At 41.0% G+C, this 16040-nt stretch overlaps 1 protein-coding gene across 1 annotated transcript in view; it reads left to right on the top strand.

The window, feature by feature from the left end:
* The window catches only part of phlpp2 (PH domain and leucine rich repeat protein phosphatase 2), a 214526-nt gene extending 200295 nt beyond the window's left edge, over positions 1–14231 (top strand). Inside the window, exons 17-19 of the mRNA XM_070896972.1 lie at positions 10156–10350; positions 12453–12684; positions 12938–14231. Coding sequence (XP_070753073.1) covers positions 10156–10350; positions 12453–12684; positions 12938–14107 — 1597 coding nt within the window. The 3' untranslated portion in view covers positions 14108–14231. The remainder of the gene's footprint in view (positions 1–10155; positions 10351–12452; positions 12685–12937) is intronic.
* The last annotated feature ends 1809 nt before the right edge of the window (positions 14232–16040 follow it).

Below are 16040 nucleotides of genomic sequence, written 5' to 3'. Positions count from 1 at the left end.
GAAAGGGGTTCCACTCGCTAAATGTGAACATTCAGATGTTAATTTACAGTTAGGGTTAATCAAAAGTTTCATTTCCGTGGGGTTTCCTTATTGTCTTGCCTGCACTGGCCTATCATCGGAATTTATGCTTAGTTTAAATATAAAGTTTAGTGTAAGTAAAGTACCTGTATCGTAAAAGAATAAACAAATATGGATTAACAACTGTATAGTTGATAACTAATGTAACTGAGAGAAGACACACACAATTTATTGAATTAAAGAAAAAAAAAATTATTAATGAATATAAAAATATGAATTTTTAATAAACTTTTTAACTATACCCTCCCTCCAACCCCCCACCCCCTGCACCAACCCACCCTTCCCTCAAATCCGCAAAACCGTAACAATTAACAAAACAGGAACAATTGAACATTGAACGAATAAACTTTTGGAAACACCCCCCCCCCCCCCCCCCTACCTGCGGCCACGTTTCCCTCCATGTCCAGTCCCACCCCGTGTTCGTACCCCACCCGCCCGTTTTGGTCTACGCAGACCGACACCAAGACGTCGTGCAGAATTGGGACAGCAAGACTTCCTGCCATGATGGAGGTGATGGAGCGGAAGCCTGAAGCTCCACTTCCGAGTCAGAAGGAACTGTGTCCTCCGTACTCGCTTGCGTGCTCGGGGTCTCGCTACGAGCAGACACGACATCTTGGGGTGCAGCGCCGTGTCCAGCCAGTAATGCATGCCGTAGGGCATTGGTTGCGGCTGTCTGCTGCCAAATGGCCTCCAATGTCTCCCTTGCAGTCTGTGCTTGCTCAGAAGACCAGTTGGAGAAGTTCGTGCAGAATTCGCTCCAGGTTGCTGGAAACTGGCTCCAGTTCGCGGAGAACTGGCTCCAGTTTGCAGAAAATCCCGCGAAACCCTGGATAAAGTCGCGACCAATCGCGACCGTCTCCCTGCACAGGGATAATAAGTTCTCAGTCTGGCCCTCCATGGTAGGTGATTGCTCACCCCGCTGACCGGACCTCCATGGGGTCAGCGTTTGCAAAATTACGCGTCTTGGCATCGCCACCTGCACACCGCTTGGTCCCAGTGCATCATCCATCTCAATAGAGATGGCCGCATGCTGTTCCCCCCCCCCCCCCCCCCCCCCCACAAAAACAATCTCATCTTCTTCCTCCTCCTCTTGTTCCTGCTCAACTTGTGTAATAACTTGAGTAGTAACATCCTCCTCCTCCGTCTCTTCCTCCTGCGAGCTGTTGGAAGGGTTGGTATTTGCGGATGTCTCTGCTAAATCAACAGACATTTGACCTTAGAAAGATGAATGAAATTTCAAAAAAAAAACTTAGAACAATATATCAATATTTCAATAACCCAAAATATTGTAATACTTTTCAAAACCCCATATGCACAAGGGTTCACCAGGGCTAACATGGCCTCATTCGTAGATCAAGAGTACATCAAAATTATTGCATTATAATTGCATAACATTACATTTGTAACTACGATATTTTTAGTATGTATTTTGTAATGTTTGACACATTGCACAGTTCCCATTACTCACGAGACTCAAGGGTGGGCTCGGCTACACCACGGGTCGTGACCGAATGGCTTTCAGGCCCCACCAAGGCCACCACAAGCTCCTCATATTGAATTAACACATGCACCGTAGCGGAGCCGCCACCCGTCCTCCTTTGCTCCGCACGATTGATAGTTATCTTCTTCTGTAAATGATGAGATAACATTGCACGGCATAAGCTAATTGACTTGACAATAAACATTTAAGACTGACAGATTTAAATGTTCAGTTATTAATTAACATTGCATTGCCTATGAATAATTTTTCATACTATGAGATTCAACTTAGTGTTAGGGTGAATAAATGTATTTATAATTTAATTATTTTATATTATAAATAAATGACATTGAAGATTCTAATTAAAATTTATAAACATCATGTAAATAATACATATGTATGATTTTAAATATGACTTTTAAATATAGAATATAAAATGCAACTTACTCTGGCTGCTGCCAGCAGGCTGTTCCATCTCTTGTGGCACTGGTCAGCAGTCCGCACTTCATTAGATGCCAATGTTACAACATCGGCAATCTCGATCCATATTCTGCGATATGCACGGAGTGGAGGTTTCCCATGTCCACCCTGTGTCAAGTCCTCCCACCGAGTAATTACTACATTTACAAGGGCCTTGTTGGCCTCCTCAATAAAGACTTTGACCCTTCTCCATTCAATTTCTCTTTCCCTTTCTCTCTGCTTCGACATTGTTTTAAGATATGACATGAAATGAACTGAAATGAAATGAAAAGATATGTCAGATTCCTCAGTTTTTATCCTGCAAAGATACCTTCTAAGCACAGAGCAAACACACAATCATTTTCTCTCTCTCCCGCACTCTCTGACCCACCCTGTACTTCTGAGCATGTGCGATGGCCTCTCCAAACGCGGCAAAAAAAACAACCAACAAAAAACAACCCACACATGCGCACAATAGCGTTACTAGGGAAGCTTTTTTTTCTATGATTTCCGTTTGACTTCCGATTTCTTTGGGCGATCGTGAGAAGGCCGAAAAATCAGATCGCCCATTTGACATTGCCGGGGTATGGGCGAATGGAAAATCGCAAAAAAAAATGGGCGATGTTCCGGCAATCAGCACGGCAGAGACATCCCACATTGCTGGAACATGGCCCATTTTTTGGGGCCTTAGCCACCTAGTGGAAAGTCTTGCCCATTATCTGCAAGTATAGGGTCAGTTTCTATGGGCTCGACTTTCCACTTCACATCGCCCATCTATGGCCCATCTATTGCCCAAAATGGACCTCTATCGCCCATTTTGAGCAAAAAGTGGAAACTAGGCCCAGAATATCCACTTTGATCGCTGAGATGATCGCCCACACAAGGCCCATCCCAAGTTTCAGCACTTAGCATGCACTTTGCTGGGCTGATGCAAGGCCAAAAAGAGTGCTCAAAAATAGTTGCTTTTTCAGAGCCTTAGAGAGGAAAATGGGCAATACGGATGCCATTTTTAGCCTCTGAGGAAGGGTGGAGAATTGTTCTGAGTTATTTAGAGAGTAAAATTGAAGCAAATTGTACTCAGAAATTTGGGACAGGGAATATAAATAGGTATTATCACCTTATTTATGCTAAATAGATCTCATATAAATAGCTTTTACATAGTGAAGTTATTAAATGATATTCCATGGGGAAACAGAATAAACAACAAAATCTGCATGAGGAACCGTACATTGTAAAACTTATGTAAATAAGAGAGAAGGTACAAAAGTTGTAGAAACATTTTTTTATTAACAAAAATTTAAAAAATTTAAGAACTAATGAACAACACTCTCGCTCCAACCCCCACCCCCCGCACCAACCCACCCTTCCCTCAAAATCCCCAAAACGTTAGAAGAAGAATAAATTGAGCATCTTAAAGAACAAGTGGCCATTTCAGCCATGACAACAAGTGGCCATTTCAGCCATGACAACAAGTGGCCATTTCAGCCATGACAACAAGTGGCCATTTCAGCCATGACAACAAGTGGCCATTTCAGCCATGACAACAAGTGGCCATTTCAGCCATGACAACAAATGGCCATTTCAGCCATGACAACAAGTGGCCATTTCAGCCATGACAACAAGTGGCCATTTCAGCCAGAATGGAAAGTGAACAGTTAACATTTAACTATTGAATACAATTGGCCAATTCAGTAACATTAACAATAACAATAACAAGAGTAAAATAAATTGATAACAGCAAGTGAACATTTTAAAACAAGTGAACTACATAGAGAAGGACTCCCCCCTCCCTACCTGAGACCACGTTTCCCTCCAGATTCTGTCCCACCCCGTGTTCGCACCCCACCCGCCCGTTTTGGTCTACGCAGACAGACAGACACCAAGACGTCGTGCAGAGTGGGATGTCAAGACTTCCTGCCGTGTTGGAGGTGACGGAGAGGAAGCGGAAGCCTGAGGCTCCACTTCCGAGTCCGGAGGAACTGTGTCCTCCGTACTCGCTTGCGTGCTCGGAGTTTCGCTGCGGGCAGACACGACACCTTGGGATGCAGCGCCCTGTCCAGCTAGCAACGCATGTCATAGGGCATTGGTTGCGGATGTCTGCTGCCGAATAGCCTCCAAGGTCTCCCTTGCAGTCAGTGACTGCTCAGAAGACCAGTTGGAGAAGTTCTGGCAGAACTCGCCCCAGGATGCTGGAAACTGGCTCCAGTTCACAGAGAACTGGCTCCAGTTCGCAGAGAATCCCTCGAAATCCATGGATAAGGTCGCGACCAATCGCGACTGTCTCCCTGCACAGGGAAATCAAGCTCTCTGTCTGGCCCTCCAAGGCAGGCGATTGCTCGCCACGCTGACCAGACCTCCGTGGGGTCGGCGTTTGCAATGTGACGCGTCTTGACATCGCCACCTGCACACCGCTTGGTCCCGGTGCTTCTTCCATCTCAACCAAGATGGCCGCAGGTTGTTCCTCCCCCCCCCCGCCAGCATAAAAAATCTCCTTCTTCCTCCGTCTACTTCTCCTCCTCCTGCTGAAGCACAGCAGCAGGAGTCTGCAGTGGCTTCTCTTCTTCAGCCTCCTGCGATGGTGGAGACGGTTCAGTGGTAGTGGACTCCACTGACTCGACGACCACTTGACCTTTAATTTGATAAACAACGATTAACTCTTCAAATCATTGCATTACAATTTTTCTCGAACTCAAAACATTGCAATAATAAGAACATAAGAATTAGGAACAGGAGTAGGCCATCTAGCCCCTCGAGCAAGCTCCGCCATTCAAAAAGATCATGGCTCATCTGGCTGTGGAATCAGCTCCACTTACCCGGCCGCTCCCCATAACCTTTAATTCTCTTATTGGTTAAAAATCTATCTATCTGTGATTTGAATATATTCAATGAGCTAGCCTCAACTGCTTCCTTGGGCAGAGAATTCCACAGATTCACAACCCCATATGCACAAGGTTTAACACGACCTCATTCGAACATCTATAGTGCATTACCATTATATATCAGATTATATTATAATTGCATGACATTACATTGTAATTACATAACATCAAATTACATTTTAAATAGCGTAACTACGATATTTTCAGTATTTACTAATGATTCACACATTGAACAATGCACATTTCTCATTACTCACATGTCTCAAGGGTGGGTTCGGCCACACCACGGGATGTGACCGAACGGCTTTCTGGCCCCACCAAGGCCACCGCAAACTCCTCATGAGCACTTAATGTGTGCATCATGGCAGAGCCCCCGCCCGTCCTGTGTTGTTCCCGATTATTGATCGAGATCTTCTTCTGTAAATGATACGATAACATTGCACGGCATAAGCAAATGGATCAGGCAATTTTAGACATTGAAGACATTTATTTCACGCTGCAACATTTAACTTTATGCTGGGCTTTATAAATGTATTCATAATTTAGTTATGTTTAAATGTAACCAAATAACATTGCAGACTCTAGTTACTATTTAGATCATTAAATAATACATAAATATAAATTTCAACTTACTCTTGCAGGTGCCAGTAGGCTGTTCCAATGCTTGCGGCACTGGTCCGGTGTCCGGGCTTCGTTAGATGCCGACGTGACCATGTCGGCAATCTCTGCCCAAATCCTCCGATATGCACGGGGTGGAGGTTTCCCATGCCCACCCCGTGTCAGATTCTCCCACCTGGTGCTGACAACATTCACTAGGGCCTCATTGGCCTCCTCGCTGAAAGGCTTGGCCCTACTCCTTTCAAATGATGCCTCCATTATCGATTACTATGAGATTATTCAGAACACAAAATGCTTTCTCCTCTCTCTCTCTCTCTCTCTCTCTCTCTCTCTCTCTCTCTCTCTCTCTCTCTCCAAGACCCTCACAGAGCTTCTGAGCATGTGTGATGACCCCTGACCTCCCAAAGCGCGGGAAGGAGCATCAACCTGAAAAAAAATCAACCTGCACATGCGCAGTAATGCGTTGTTAGGGAAGCTTTTTTTTCATTCACTTCCGTTTTCTTTGGCCGATCGTGAGATCGTCGAGAAATCACATCGCCCATTTGAGATCGCTGGGGTAAGGCCGAGTGGAAAATCGCCAAAAAAAAGCCAGCAATCAGCATGGGCGATAGGTCCCGCATCGCTGGAACAAGGCCCATTTTTTTCGGCCTTAGCCAGAAAGTGTAAAGTCTAGCCCTATATGTATACTGATGACACCCAGCTCTTCTTCACCTAATTCTATGTTGTAAGACTGATCATCAAGCCTCTGCAACCTCCTCTATCCTACAACCTCTCCCAGAGAGGCCTCGCTTGGTGACATTTAGTCATCAAGGTCCTATTCTCTGCAAATCCCTGCCTAAACTGCTTCATGCTACTTTCATCCCTGCCTTTCAAACCCCCCTCAAAATCTATAATTTTGACTCTGCACTCTTTCACCTCCTGATTGTACTCTCGCACTATCTACTTTCTGCTTTGTGAAGTGTCTTGCAACATTTTATTAGATTAAAGGTACAATACAAATGCAAGTTAAGCTGTAATGATATTATTTGCTGAATCTTAAAGGTTACAAAGGTAAGATACATGTACATTTACCAGTGTGTCCCATTGTTAACTCATTGTGTACTTTAAAATTGTTTGCTGTAGATTATGCAACAAGTGTAAATTTTGTGTTAAACTCCTTCTGCTGTGACATGGATGGGGACTGCGTTTTAGGCAAAAATAGATAATTCATGTTACTGGAACTATTGTCAAAATAACTGTAATGGTCCTGACACCAGCATAAACAAGAACTCTGTGAAACAAAATTCTTTGTCATAATCGCTCAATGCTCCAATTGCAGTATCATCACTGATGGCATCTGAACAATGACCAAAAAACAAATACATGTTAATTTAAAAAGTAATCACTTTAGAATCATAGAAGTTTACATCACAGAAAGAAGCTATTAGTCCCCTAATATCTGTGCCACTCTTAGGAATAGTTTTGGATTGCTCTACCAACTGTCCCACTCTTTCCCTATAGAATTGTATCTTCCTCTGCTTCAAATATTTATTACATTTTCCGTATACAAATTTAAATGGTCTCTGCCTTAATCATTCCATGTTGCAAAGCATTCCATGCTCCGACAATTATCTTTGTGAAGAAATTTTTCCTAAGCCTTCGTCTCAATTTCTTGTAACATTAATTGTGCCATTTTTTTTGAACTTATCCATTTTGATAAGTGTTTTTATCAGTATGTACTTTTAAAATACACAGTACATGTATTACATAATATAAACAAATGTACATATATCTCACCTTTGTAACCTTTAAAATAATCATGTGTATTAGGCCAGGTATACCATATTGCAGCTAGTGACTGGACCACTGCAATTTAAATACAGCTATTTTTTATGTATGTGAAAAATTAAAAGGAAAGAAAGCACAGTTACAATATGATAAAATTGGTCGTGAAATCACGGTACAGTAAATACAAAGAAAACAAAAGTGGAGGCAGAAAAAAATATGGAACATAGTTATTAGAATGGTTGGGAAACAATGACTGCTGCTTATACTAAGGTTCATGAAAGGATCTTAAAAAAAAATATATATATAAACTGTTAAGTCATTAACTTAATTGAAATCTAAAGCATTTTTTTTCCAGAATTATAAACTATTGAATAGGTTATTCTTCAGAGGCAGATTTTTGAAATACAATATTTTAGGTTATTTTTGGAACCCAACCCATGCACAAGAGAAGTCAAAACAAATTCCTATTTTGTGGCACTGTAAATCACTAAAAAGATGAGTTTGAGCAACTTTCATTGAAACTTTTCAAGTGTTCACTGCTAAGTTATCCTATTGTTTTTTTTCTATGGTGTGTGCACACAACCTTTTGAGCAGGAGAACTTTTAAAAAGAAAACACAGGCTCAACAAAGACTTTATTTTCCAGTGTTTACAGACAGAATACGTTACCCAACCCTACTACTGTTTTACCCTGCATTTGAGACCTTGGAAATACAGATGTCCCACTTTTTGAAAAGGAGGATTGCAAGTGTTACACCCCTGTTCAAAAAAGCGGAGGGGGATAAACCTGGTAACTACAGACCAAAAAGAACTAGAGGGGGAATGAAGAATTTCTTCAGATCTGGAGCACCCTGAAAGGGTGCTCGAATCAGATTCCATTGTAACTTTTAAAAGGCAATTGTACCTGCATAAAGAGGACTAATTTGCAGGTTTATGGAGATAAAGCTCTTGGGTGGGACTAAATTGGACAGCTCTTTCAAAGAGCTGGGGCTGGCATGACAGGCTGAATTTCTTCCTTCTGTGCTGCAAGATTCTTGGACTGTCGTGTAATGCTGAGCGATAACTTGCATCGTTACGTGATGCTCACCCTAACAATAACACCCATGCTTTACCAAAATCCTGGCAGCTATGTATTTTTAGTTTTTTTTAAAGGTTTGTGAGTATGAAATTAATTAATAAATGCTGACTATTTTCTCCTGTGTATTGCTTCCCACTGCTCTTTCTCGAGTTTTTCAAAGAATCAGAATTGAAATAACAACAAAAATATTTTAGACCCTATTCACTCTAAGATGATATTCTGTATCTGTGTCGTTGCAAATTAAGTGCCAATAACTGTGTTTATACTGCTCATCCATCCATTTGTGATTTTCTCAGGCAATCATGAATATCAAGTGTGTGGCAAGTATAACTGGCCATTGCCTAGGTGGATGCACTAATGAAAATGAATGAGACAAAATATGAGACTATCTTGGAGCTATGCAGAAAACAAGTTGGAGTGAATGGTGTATTACAAAGTGTTCCTTCTGTTTTCTATAAAACAGGGAATCATAAGTAATGTATGTTGCTGTCTGAAGTGGTATCTCTAGTGCTATGATGAAAATCTAGTGCACTGTATTTCCATGTTATCTTGGAATTTGTGTTAGGATAAATACTGTATGTTTCAACAGAAATGTAAAGAGTAGTTCAGATTGAAGGAAGGTAGAAAGCAGATTTCCACAAGGATCAGTGCTGGGACCACTGTTATTCATAATTTACATTAACGATTTGTACTTGGGAATAAGTACCTCAATATCAAAGTTTGCAAATGATCCCAAAAGTGGGGCATATAGCTAACACTGAGGAAGTATGCAAATGAATACAATAACACATTAGAAAACTTGCAGACTGGACAGTTAAGTGCACTTCAGTCGGAAAATCAGAAACATCACCTATACCTTAGTAAATAAGAAACTGAATGTGGTAAAAGAGCAAAGGAATCAAGGAATACAAGTGAACGAATCATAAAAAGCAGTATTGCAGGTGAGCAAAGCAATTAAAAATGCTAATCAAGCACTGGGATTTCTAGGGGTACAGAATTCAAAAATAGTGAAGTTATGTTAAACTTGTGTAGAACCCTGGTCAGGCCACACTTACTGTGCACAGTTCTGGTTTCTATACTATAAAAAGGACATAGAAGCACTGGAGGAAATGCAAAAAAGAGTTCCAAGGATGGTATCAGAACTGAGAGATTACAGCTATCGGGAAAGATTGAACTGATTGGGGCTTTTTTTTTTAGAAAATAGCAGAATTAGAGGAGACCTAATAGAGGTCTTTAAAGTTATGAATGGGATCCATGGATAGGGTAGATATGGGAGAATCCAAAATTAGGGGCCATAAATACAAGATAGTTACTAATAAATCCAATAGGAAAATAAGGAGAAATTTCTTTACTCAGGTTATGGTTAGAATGTGGAACTTGCTACCACAGGAAGTGGTTGAGGCGAATAGCTTAGATACTTTAAAAAGGAAACTAGATGAGAGAAAAGGAAATAGAAAGATATGCTGAAAGGCTGAGATGAGGTAGATGGAATAGGAGGAGGCTCATGAAGTATAAACAGCAGCACAGACAAGTTGGGCTGAATGAACTGTTTCTGTGCTGTATATTCTATGTAATTATTTATCAATGTGCTTTTCTTACCTGAATAGCGTAGAGGTTAGTTAAATAAAATGAATAAATCAAAGTCTAAATAATCTTTGGGAGAAATGGGAGCTATGACCAGTTCACGTGTCAAATCACATTTATGTTGTAATATGTCAGCATGTGAGAAGTGCTGGCTTTTCACTGTTTCCTCCTGGATTGGCACTAATCTCTTAAACATATATTTTGGGTTTTCCAGACTCTGTCTTTCAGTTCTTGCCCTAGATAGCTTTGGAGATAACCTGGAAGCGTTATACGGTGTATTTGATGGAGACAGGAACATGGAAATCCCTCGTTTGTTGCAGTGCACTGTGGGAGACGTGTTGGCAGAAGAATTGCAGCAATCTAACGTGGACAGTGTTTACATGACCCACACATTCCTTGTCTCTCACAGGTGAGAAAGCTGGAGATACAGCATATGAAACCAGGTTCCAACTGTTCCATATACCTAAATGGAGAAGTCTTTCTTATCATGAAACATTCTTCATCCATAATCTTCAGAAATGAATCTGGTATACATAAATGCCAATTATCATTTTACGTATAATGTGCCAAAGATGTGGGTTGGCTAACACTCATCATCATAGGCAGTCCCTCGAAATCGAGGAAGACTTGCTTCCACTCTAAAAATGAGTTCTTAGGTGACTGAACAGTCCAATACTGGAATTACAATCTCTGTCACAGGTGGGATAGACAGTCGTTGAAGGAAAGGGTGGGTGGGGAGTCTGGTTTGCCGCACGCTCTTTCTGCTGCCTGCCCTTGTTTTCTGCATGCTCTCGGCGACAAGATTCGAGGTGCTCAGCGCCTTCCCGGATGCTCTTCCTCCACTGGTCTTTGGCCAGGGACTCCCAGGTGTCGGTGGGGATGTTCCATTCTATCAAGGAGACTTTGAGGGTTTCCTTGAAACATTTCCTCTGCCCACCTGGGGCTCGCTTGCCGTGTAGTAGCTCCGAGTAGAGCGCTTGCTCTGGGAGTCTTGTGTCAGGCATGCGAACAATGTGGCCCGCCCAACGGAGCTGGTCGAGTGTGGTCAGTGCTTCGATGCTGGGGATGTTGGCCTGATTGAGAACACTAATGTTTAATGAGATGGGATATTACCCACAGAGCAGTGGCAGACACAGGGCAGCAAACAGGGCTGTTCATGTAATGGAATATAATGGAAGACAATCCTGTTGTAATATATCAATGGGCATTATATAGATATGGCACAACAGCCAGCTTGTCGTTCATGCAACAGTTGATTTGAAACCCAGCTGTGGCCAACACAATAATGTACAGATTAATATATATATATATATAATATAATATATATTTCATCTATCGCACCTGGTATGTATTTGGATGAATGGATCATTTTTCTAACTGCAGGAAGATGTTTAGAGGTGAGTGGTTGGGAGGGTAAGGGAACAGAACAAAGCTGGGGAAAAATGTGCTTTCAAATTGGCATGAGATGTCCTGGGATATTAATTTCACAATCAAGTGATGATGTAGAAATATAACCATTTGATATGATATTCTTTGAAGTACTAATTGAATCTAGATTACAAATTTCTCTTCCTCCACTCCAGCACTGTTTTCACCAGGCCATGGTGGTCGGCAGGAAACTTGCTCCTTTTTTTTTTATTCGTTCGCAGGATGTTGGCGTCACTGGCAAGGCCAACATTTATTGCCCATCCCTAATTGCCCTTGAGAAGGTGGTGGTGAGCCGCCACCTTGAACCATTGCAGTCCTTGTGGTGAAGGTACTCCCACAGTGCTGTTGGGGAGAGAGTTCCAGGATTTTGACCCAGCAACGATGAAGGAACGGCGATATATTTCCAAGTCAGGATTGTGTGTAATTTGGAGGGGAACTTGAAGGTGATGGTGTGCCCATGCGCTTGCTGCCCTCGTCCTTCTAGGTGGTAGAGGTCGCGGGTTTGGGAGGTGCTGCCGAAGAAGACGTGGCGAGTTGCTGCAGTACATCTTGTAGATGATATTTGATGCAATTCTGACTATGTTGTTTTGGAACCTCTCACTCTGAGGATATGACCTGGCCTCTTTTCCTTGTGAGATGGTAACTGGAAGTAGCGAACTTTCAAAGCGAGTAGAGCTGGCACTATAAATTCAGTAAAATGGAGGATTGATCTGCCTCTCTATTGTACCGTCAGTTGGTGTTCCCCATCTCTGTTTTGATACTCCAGTGTACTTTACCTTTAACTTTTAATCAATTTTGTTAGTTGGGAGATGAGATGAAATATCATTGCACTTTATTAGCCCTTCCAAGATCATGTTTCATTATTTCTATATTGATCTAATTTTATGCTTATTTCATTTTGATTTTTTCATTCTAGATGCAAGTTTATCTAGTTAGGATATTATTGTATCTCATAACCGAATAACCAATTTATCACTGAACCCAAAGCTACATTCAGATTGTTTTGTTTTAAGATAGGAGATCTAATGTAGAAATTTGTGTAATTGTCCTAGTAACACTTTATTTACTTCCTTTGTTTTTAAGAAAACTGGGAATGGTGGGACAGAAGTTGGGCTCTTCAACTGTGTTGTGTCACATTCGCCATGATCCCAGTGACCATAGCAGCTACTTCACTCTTACGGTGGCCAATGTGGGCAATAGCCAAGTGGTGTTATGTAGAGGTGGACAGGCGGTGCCACTTTCAAAAGTGTTCAGTCTTGAGCAATGTGTTGAGGAACTGGAAAGAGTGAAACAACAAAAAGCCATTATAACTGAGGTAGGCTCCAGCATTTAACTAGTTTTTAGCCTGCGCCAACTAAGTTACTGATGTAGATATCCATTTGCTGATGTTGGAATCTATATAACATTTTAATGTTTCTATCCAAAATATTGTATATAATGCCATAAAGTACAACAGTCTTGAAGTATTTATGTAGTTTTAAATATTTTATGAATTGTGTTGCATATTCTGCTATCTTATTTTATTAATAGTAAAATACTATAGCTAACATATATTTGTTTTTTTTTAGGACAATAAAGTAAATGGGGTTACTTGTTGTACACGTCTCTTGGGCTGCACTTACCTCTTCCCATGGGTCCTTCCAAGACCCTATGTTCACACTATATCACTTACTGCTCAGGATGAATTCCTTATCCTGGGCAACAAGACGCTCTGGGAAAATGTGTCCTATGCTGAGGCAATAGAAGCTGTTCGGAATGTGCCTGATCCTTTAGCTGCAGCTAAGAAACTTTGTACGCTTACCCAGAGCTACGGTTGCCATGACAATGTTGGAGCTGTGGTGGTGTACTTGGGTATCGGAGAAGACAACTGTACATGTGAGGTACATGGAGTTCCATTACCTAGTCCAGGTGTATTTGCTCCTGTTAACATGATGGTAAAAGACAGTGCCCACTATTCTGTCACCCCGTCATCTAGTAGTGGTATAGCATCTGAATTTAACAGTGAGATGTCTGCTTCTGAAGTGAGCAGTGAGGTGGGATCTACAGCATCAGATGAGCAGCCAGCCACAAGCCTGGAAGCTGGTACAGTCCATCGTTCCGAACGCCGCTGCAGCCTCCATCCAAGCTCTTCCACTAGTGTTTTCCAGCGGCAACTTTCCAGTGCAACATTCTCCAGTAACCACTCAGATAATGGCCTTGATAGTGATGATGACCAACCAGTAGAAGGGGTAATCTCTAATGGCAGCAAACTTGAAGTAGAGGTGGACATCCATTGTTTCCAGTTCAAAGTTCCAGGAAACTCCACCATTTCACAAGCTCGTGATGAGGGATTGTTTGTTAGCATGTCTGAGGATGACAGTCCAGGGACTTATTTAAAGGTACAGAGACAAAATGGTATGAACAGCGGGTCATTGTTAACACTTAACAAGGCAGGAAGTAATCTGAAGAAGTCTTCGTCTGCATCAAACCTACAGGGTAAGAAATTTTCAAATGGATCTGTGGTCCCTCTTGAAAAAAGCCACAATATTATTGAAGTGGCTACAGAGGCACCAAAGAAAAAATGCGGATATTTTGCAGCACCTGCACAGCCAGACCCAGAGGACCAGCTAATTGTGCCACCAGACCTGGAAGAGGAGGTGAAAGAGCAAATGAAACAGCATCAGGATCCTGTTTCAGAAGCTGAATCTGAGAGAGACAATAGATTTACCCAACAGGAGGTCTATGACACAGCACTGTAGCAGTCTTCTGGCAATGGAATGTTTACTATTCATACATTGTCAAAATGAGGGTTAGGATAGTACTATATTAGATATCTCTTGTACAAAAGATAATCACACCAACTCTAAAGCATATTATTTAAATTGTACATAAATTGAATAGATTTAAAGATGCTTCAGCATATATCAGAAACCAAAATCTACTGTGTGGTGTTGGGCATTGAACTAATGAGATTTTTAAGTTACCTTGTGATGGTTTATGGTTTTCATTTTTAAATTAATGCTGCATTATCCTTTTCGTGACATGAACAAGTTGTATTTAAAAATGGTAAAAATTCTATGGTATCCAATTTTACATACTGTTGCCAGTGTAAAATGTTTACAAGCTTTTTTCAGTTAAATAGAGTGTATCTAAGTACATTTTAACAGTTTAAAAATAATAGCAGCATTTCCAAGTTAGTGAATACAATTTTAGTGATTTCAAATTTTTTGCACTTTTGTGAGAAGGCTTAGGTCTGTCCATCTTAGACAAAATTTTCCATTAACCTAAAATCTAGCAGCTGAAAATCTCTTAATTTTAAAATCAGTAATACAAGAAGTAAAGTGACTGCAAAACATCCTACATTTTTTGAGACATTCAGTTGTGATGTCAGTCAAGTTTGCATGGCTATATGTGCTCTATAATCTTTGCTGCTAAGCGCTCCAAATAACTGGGATTCTAATAGGCTTACCCCCAGTTTCAGCAACACAATCTTTTCAGGCATCCTTAGTTTAAAAAAAAATTATAAAGGTTTGTAACATTAGATTTATAATGTTAAAGCACAGTGATACTGCAGCTTTAAATTTAAAAATTGCAAACTTGTCACAGGTGCATAGAAGGATCTGAGTGAAAGTTGCCTTCAGACAGTGTTGTGTTGTATGAAACCTGTTGCAGGTGTCTATATCTTTGTCGCAATGAGTCAATCAGGCTTTTACTTGTGCTCACAAATTTCCTGGATAAATACCCTCTGAATTATAGTTGATGAGAACGTGGCTATTTCATAATTTGCATGTTTATAAAAACTTTTGTTTTCCATAGTTATCCATCAGGGAATCTGTAGGTCTGCTCAAAGGATTAGACACATGTGCTTTGTCTATTTAAAGACATATTTAATTGCTGAAATGTATGTCATTAGTTTGTAATACATTTGTGGGAGGAAGGAAATTGATGAGCAATGGTACTTACAAAGAAAATGCTGAGTCACATAAGTTTTGTCTGCTTGAAATGATTTCAAACAAATGCATATATTTATAAATGCTGAGTTAGGGAGGCGACGAGGACATTTTGACTATAGGTTTTACTATATTTCAAAAATGCTTAAATCAAACTTAGCTGTAAATTCTAAACAGGTATGCAACAGTTTAATTCTCTTTGACCAATATTAGATTTCAGATTCAGTTTATCGGTTATGGGCAACCTCTTCAGATTAGTTTTGGAAATTAATATTTGTTCAGGCACTGTTGCATTTCTAATGCATTTGCCAATGTCTTTACTTTTATTGGCTGCCTGGGATTGCAGCCTCTGTCCTCATGGAGAACAGCTGCTGTTGCTCGGTGCTTCCCACCGATCGTGGCTGAGATTGTGAGCTTGACATTAGTGAATCTCTGGTGCAAACTGGTATCCACCCATCAATATCTGCTTTAAACAAAAAATATAATTTGATTCGGGAACTTGCTTTTTTTTTGTACTTTTTCCCACTTCATGCCTCTTGCACCAGTCAGCATCTGTTCTCTGTTGCTCTTGGACGAGCAATCAACATACATATGAGAGCAGCATGAGCTAAATTATCCACATATTTGGGCCCAAGTTTCGAGCCGCACCTAGAACGGCGCAGTCCCGTTTTTCGCGCCACAAAGTGCGCCTAAAAAAAACTTCCAGATTCTCCAGCTCCCTGCTGGTCCACTGGCCCTCGGC

The sequence above is a fragment of the Pristiophorus japonicus genome, chromosome 13, assembly GCF_044704955.1.
Source record: "Pristiophorus japonicus isolate sPriJap1 chromosome 13, sPriJap1.hap1, whole genome shotgun sequence".
Lineage (NCBI taxonomy): Eukaryota > Metazoa > Chordata > Chondrichthyes > Pristiophoridae > Pristiophorus > Pristiophorus japonicus.
Note: the sequence above shows the minus strand (reverse complement) of the source record. Positions and strands in the feature narration are given on the sequence as shown.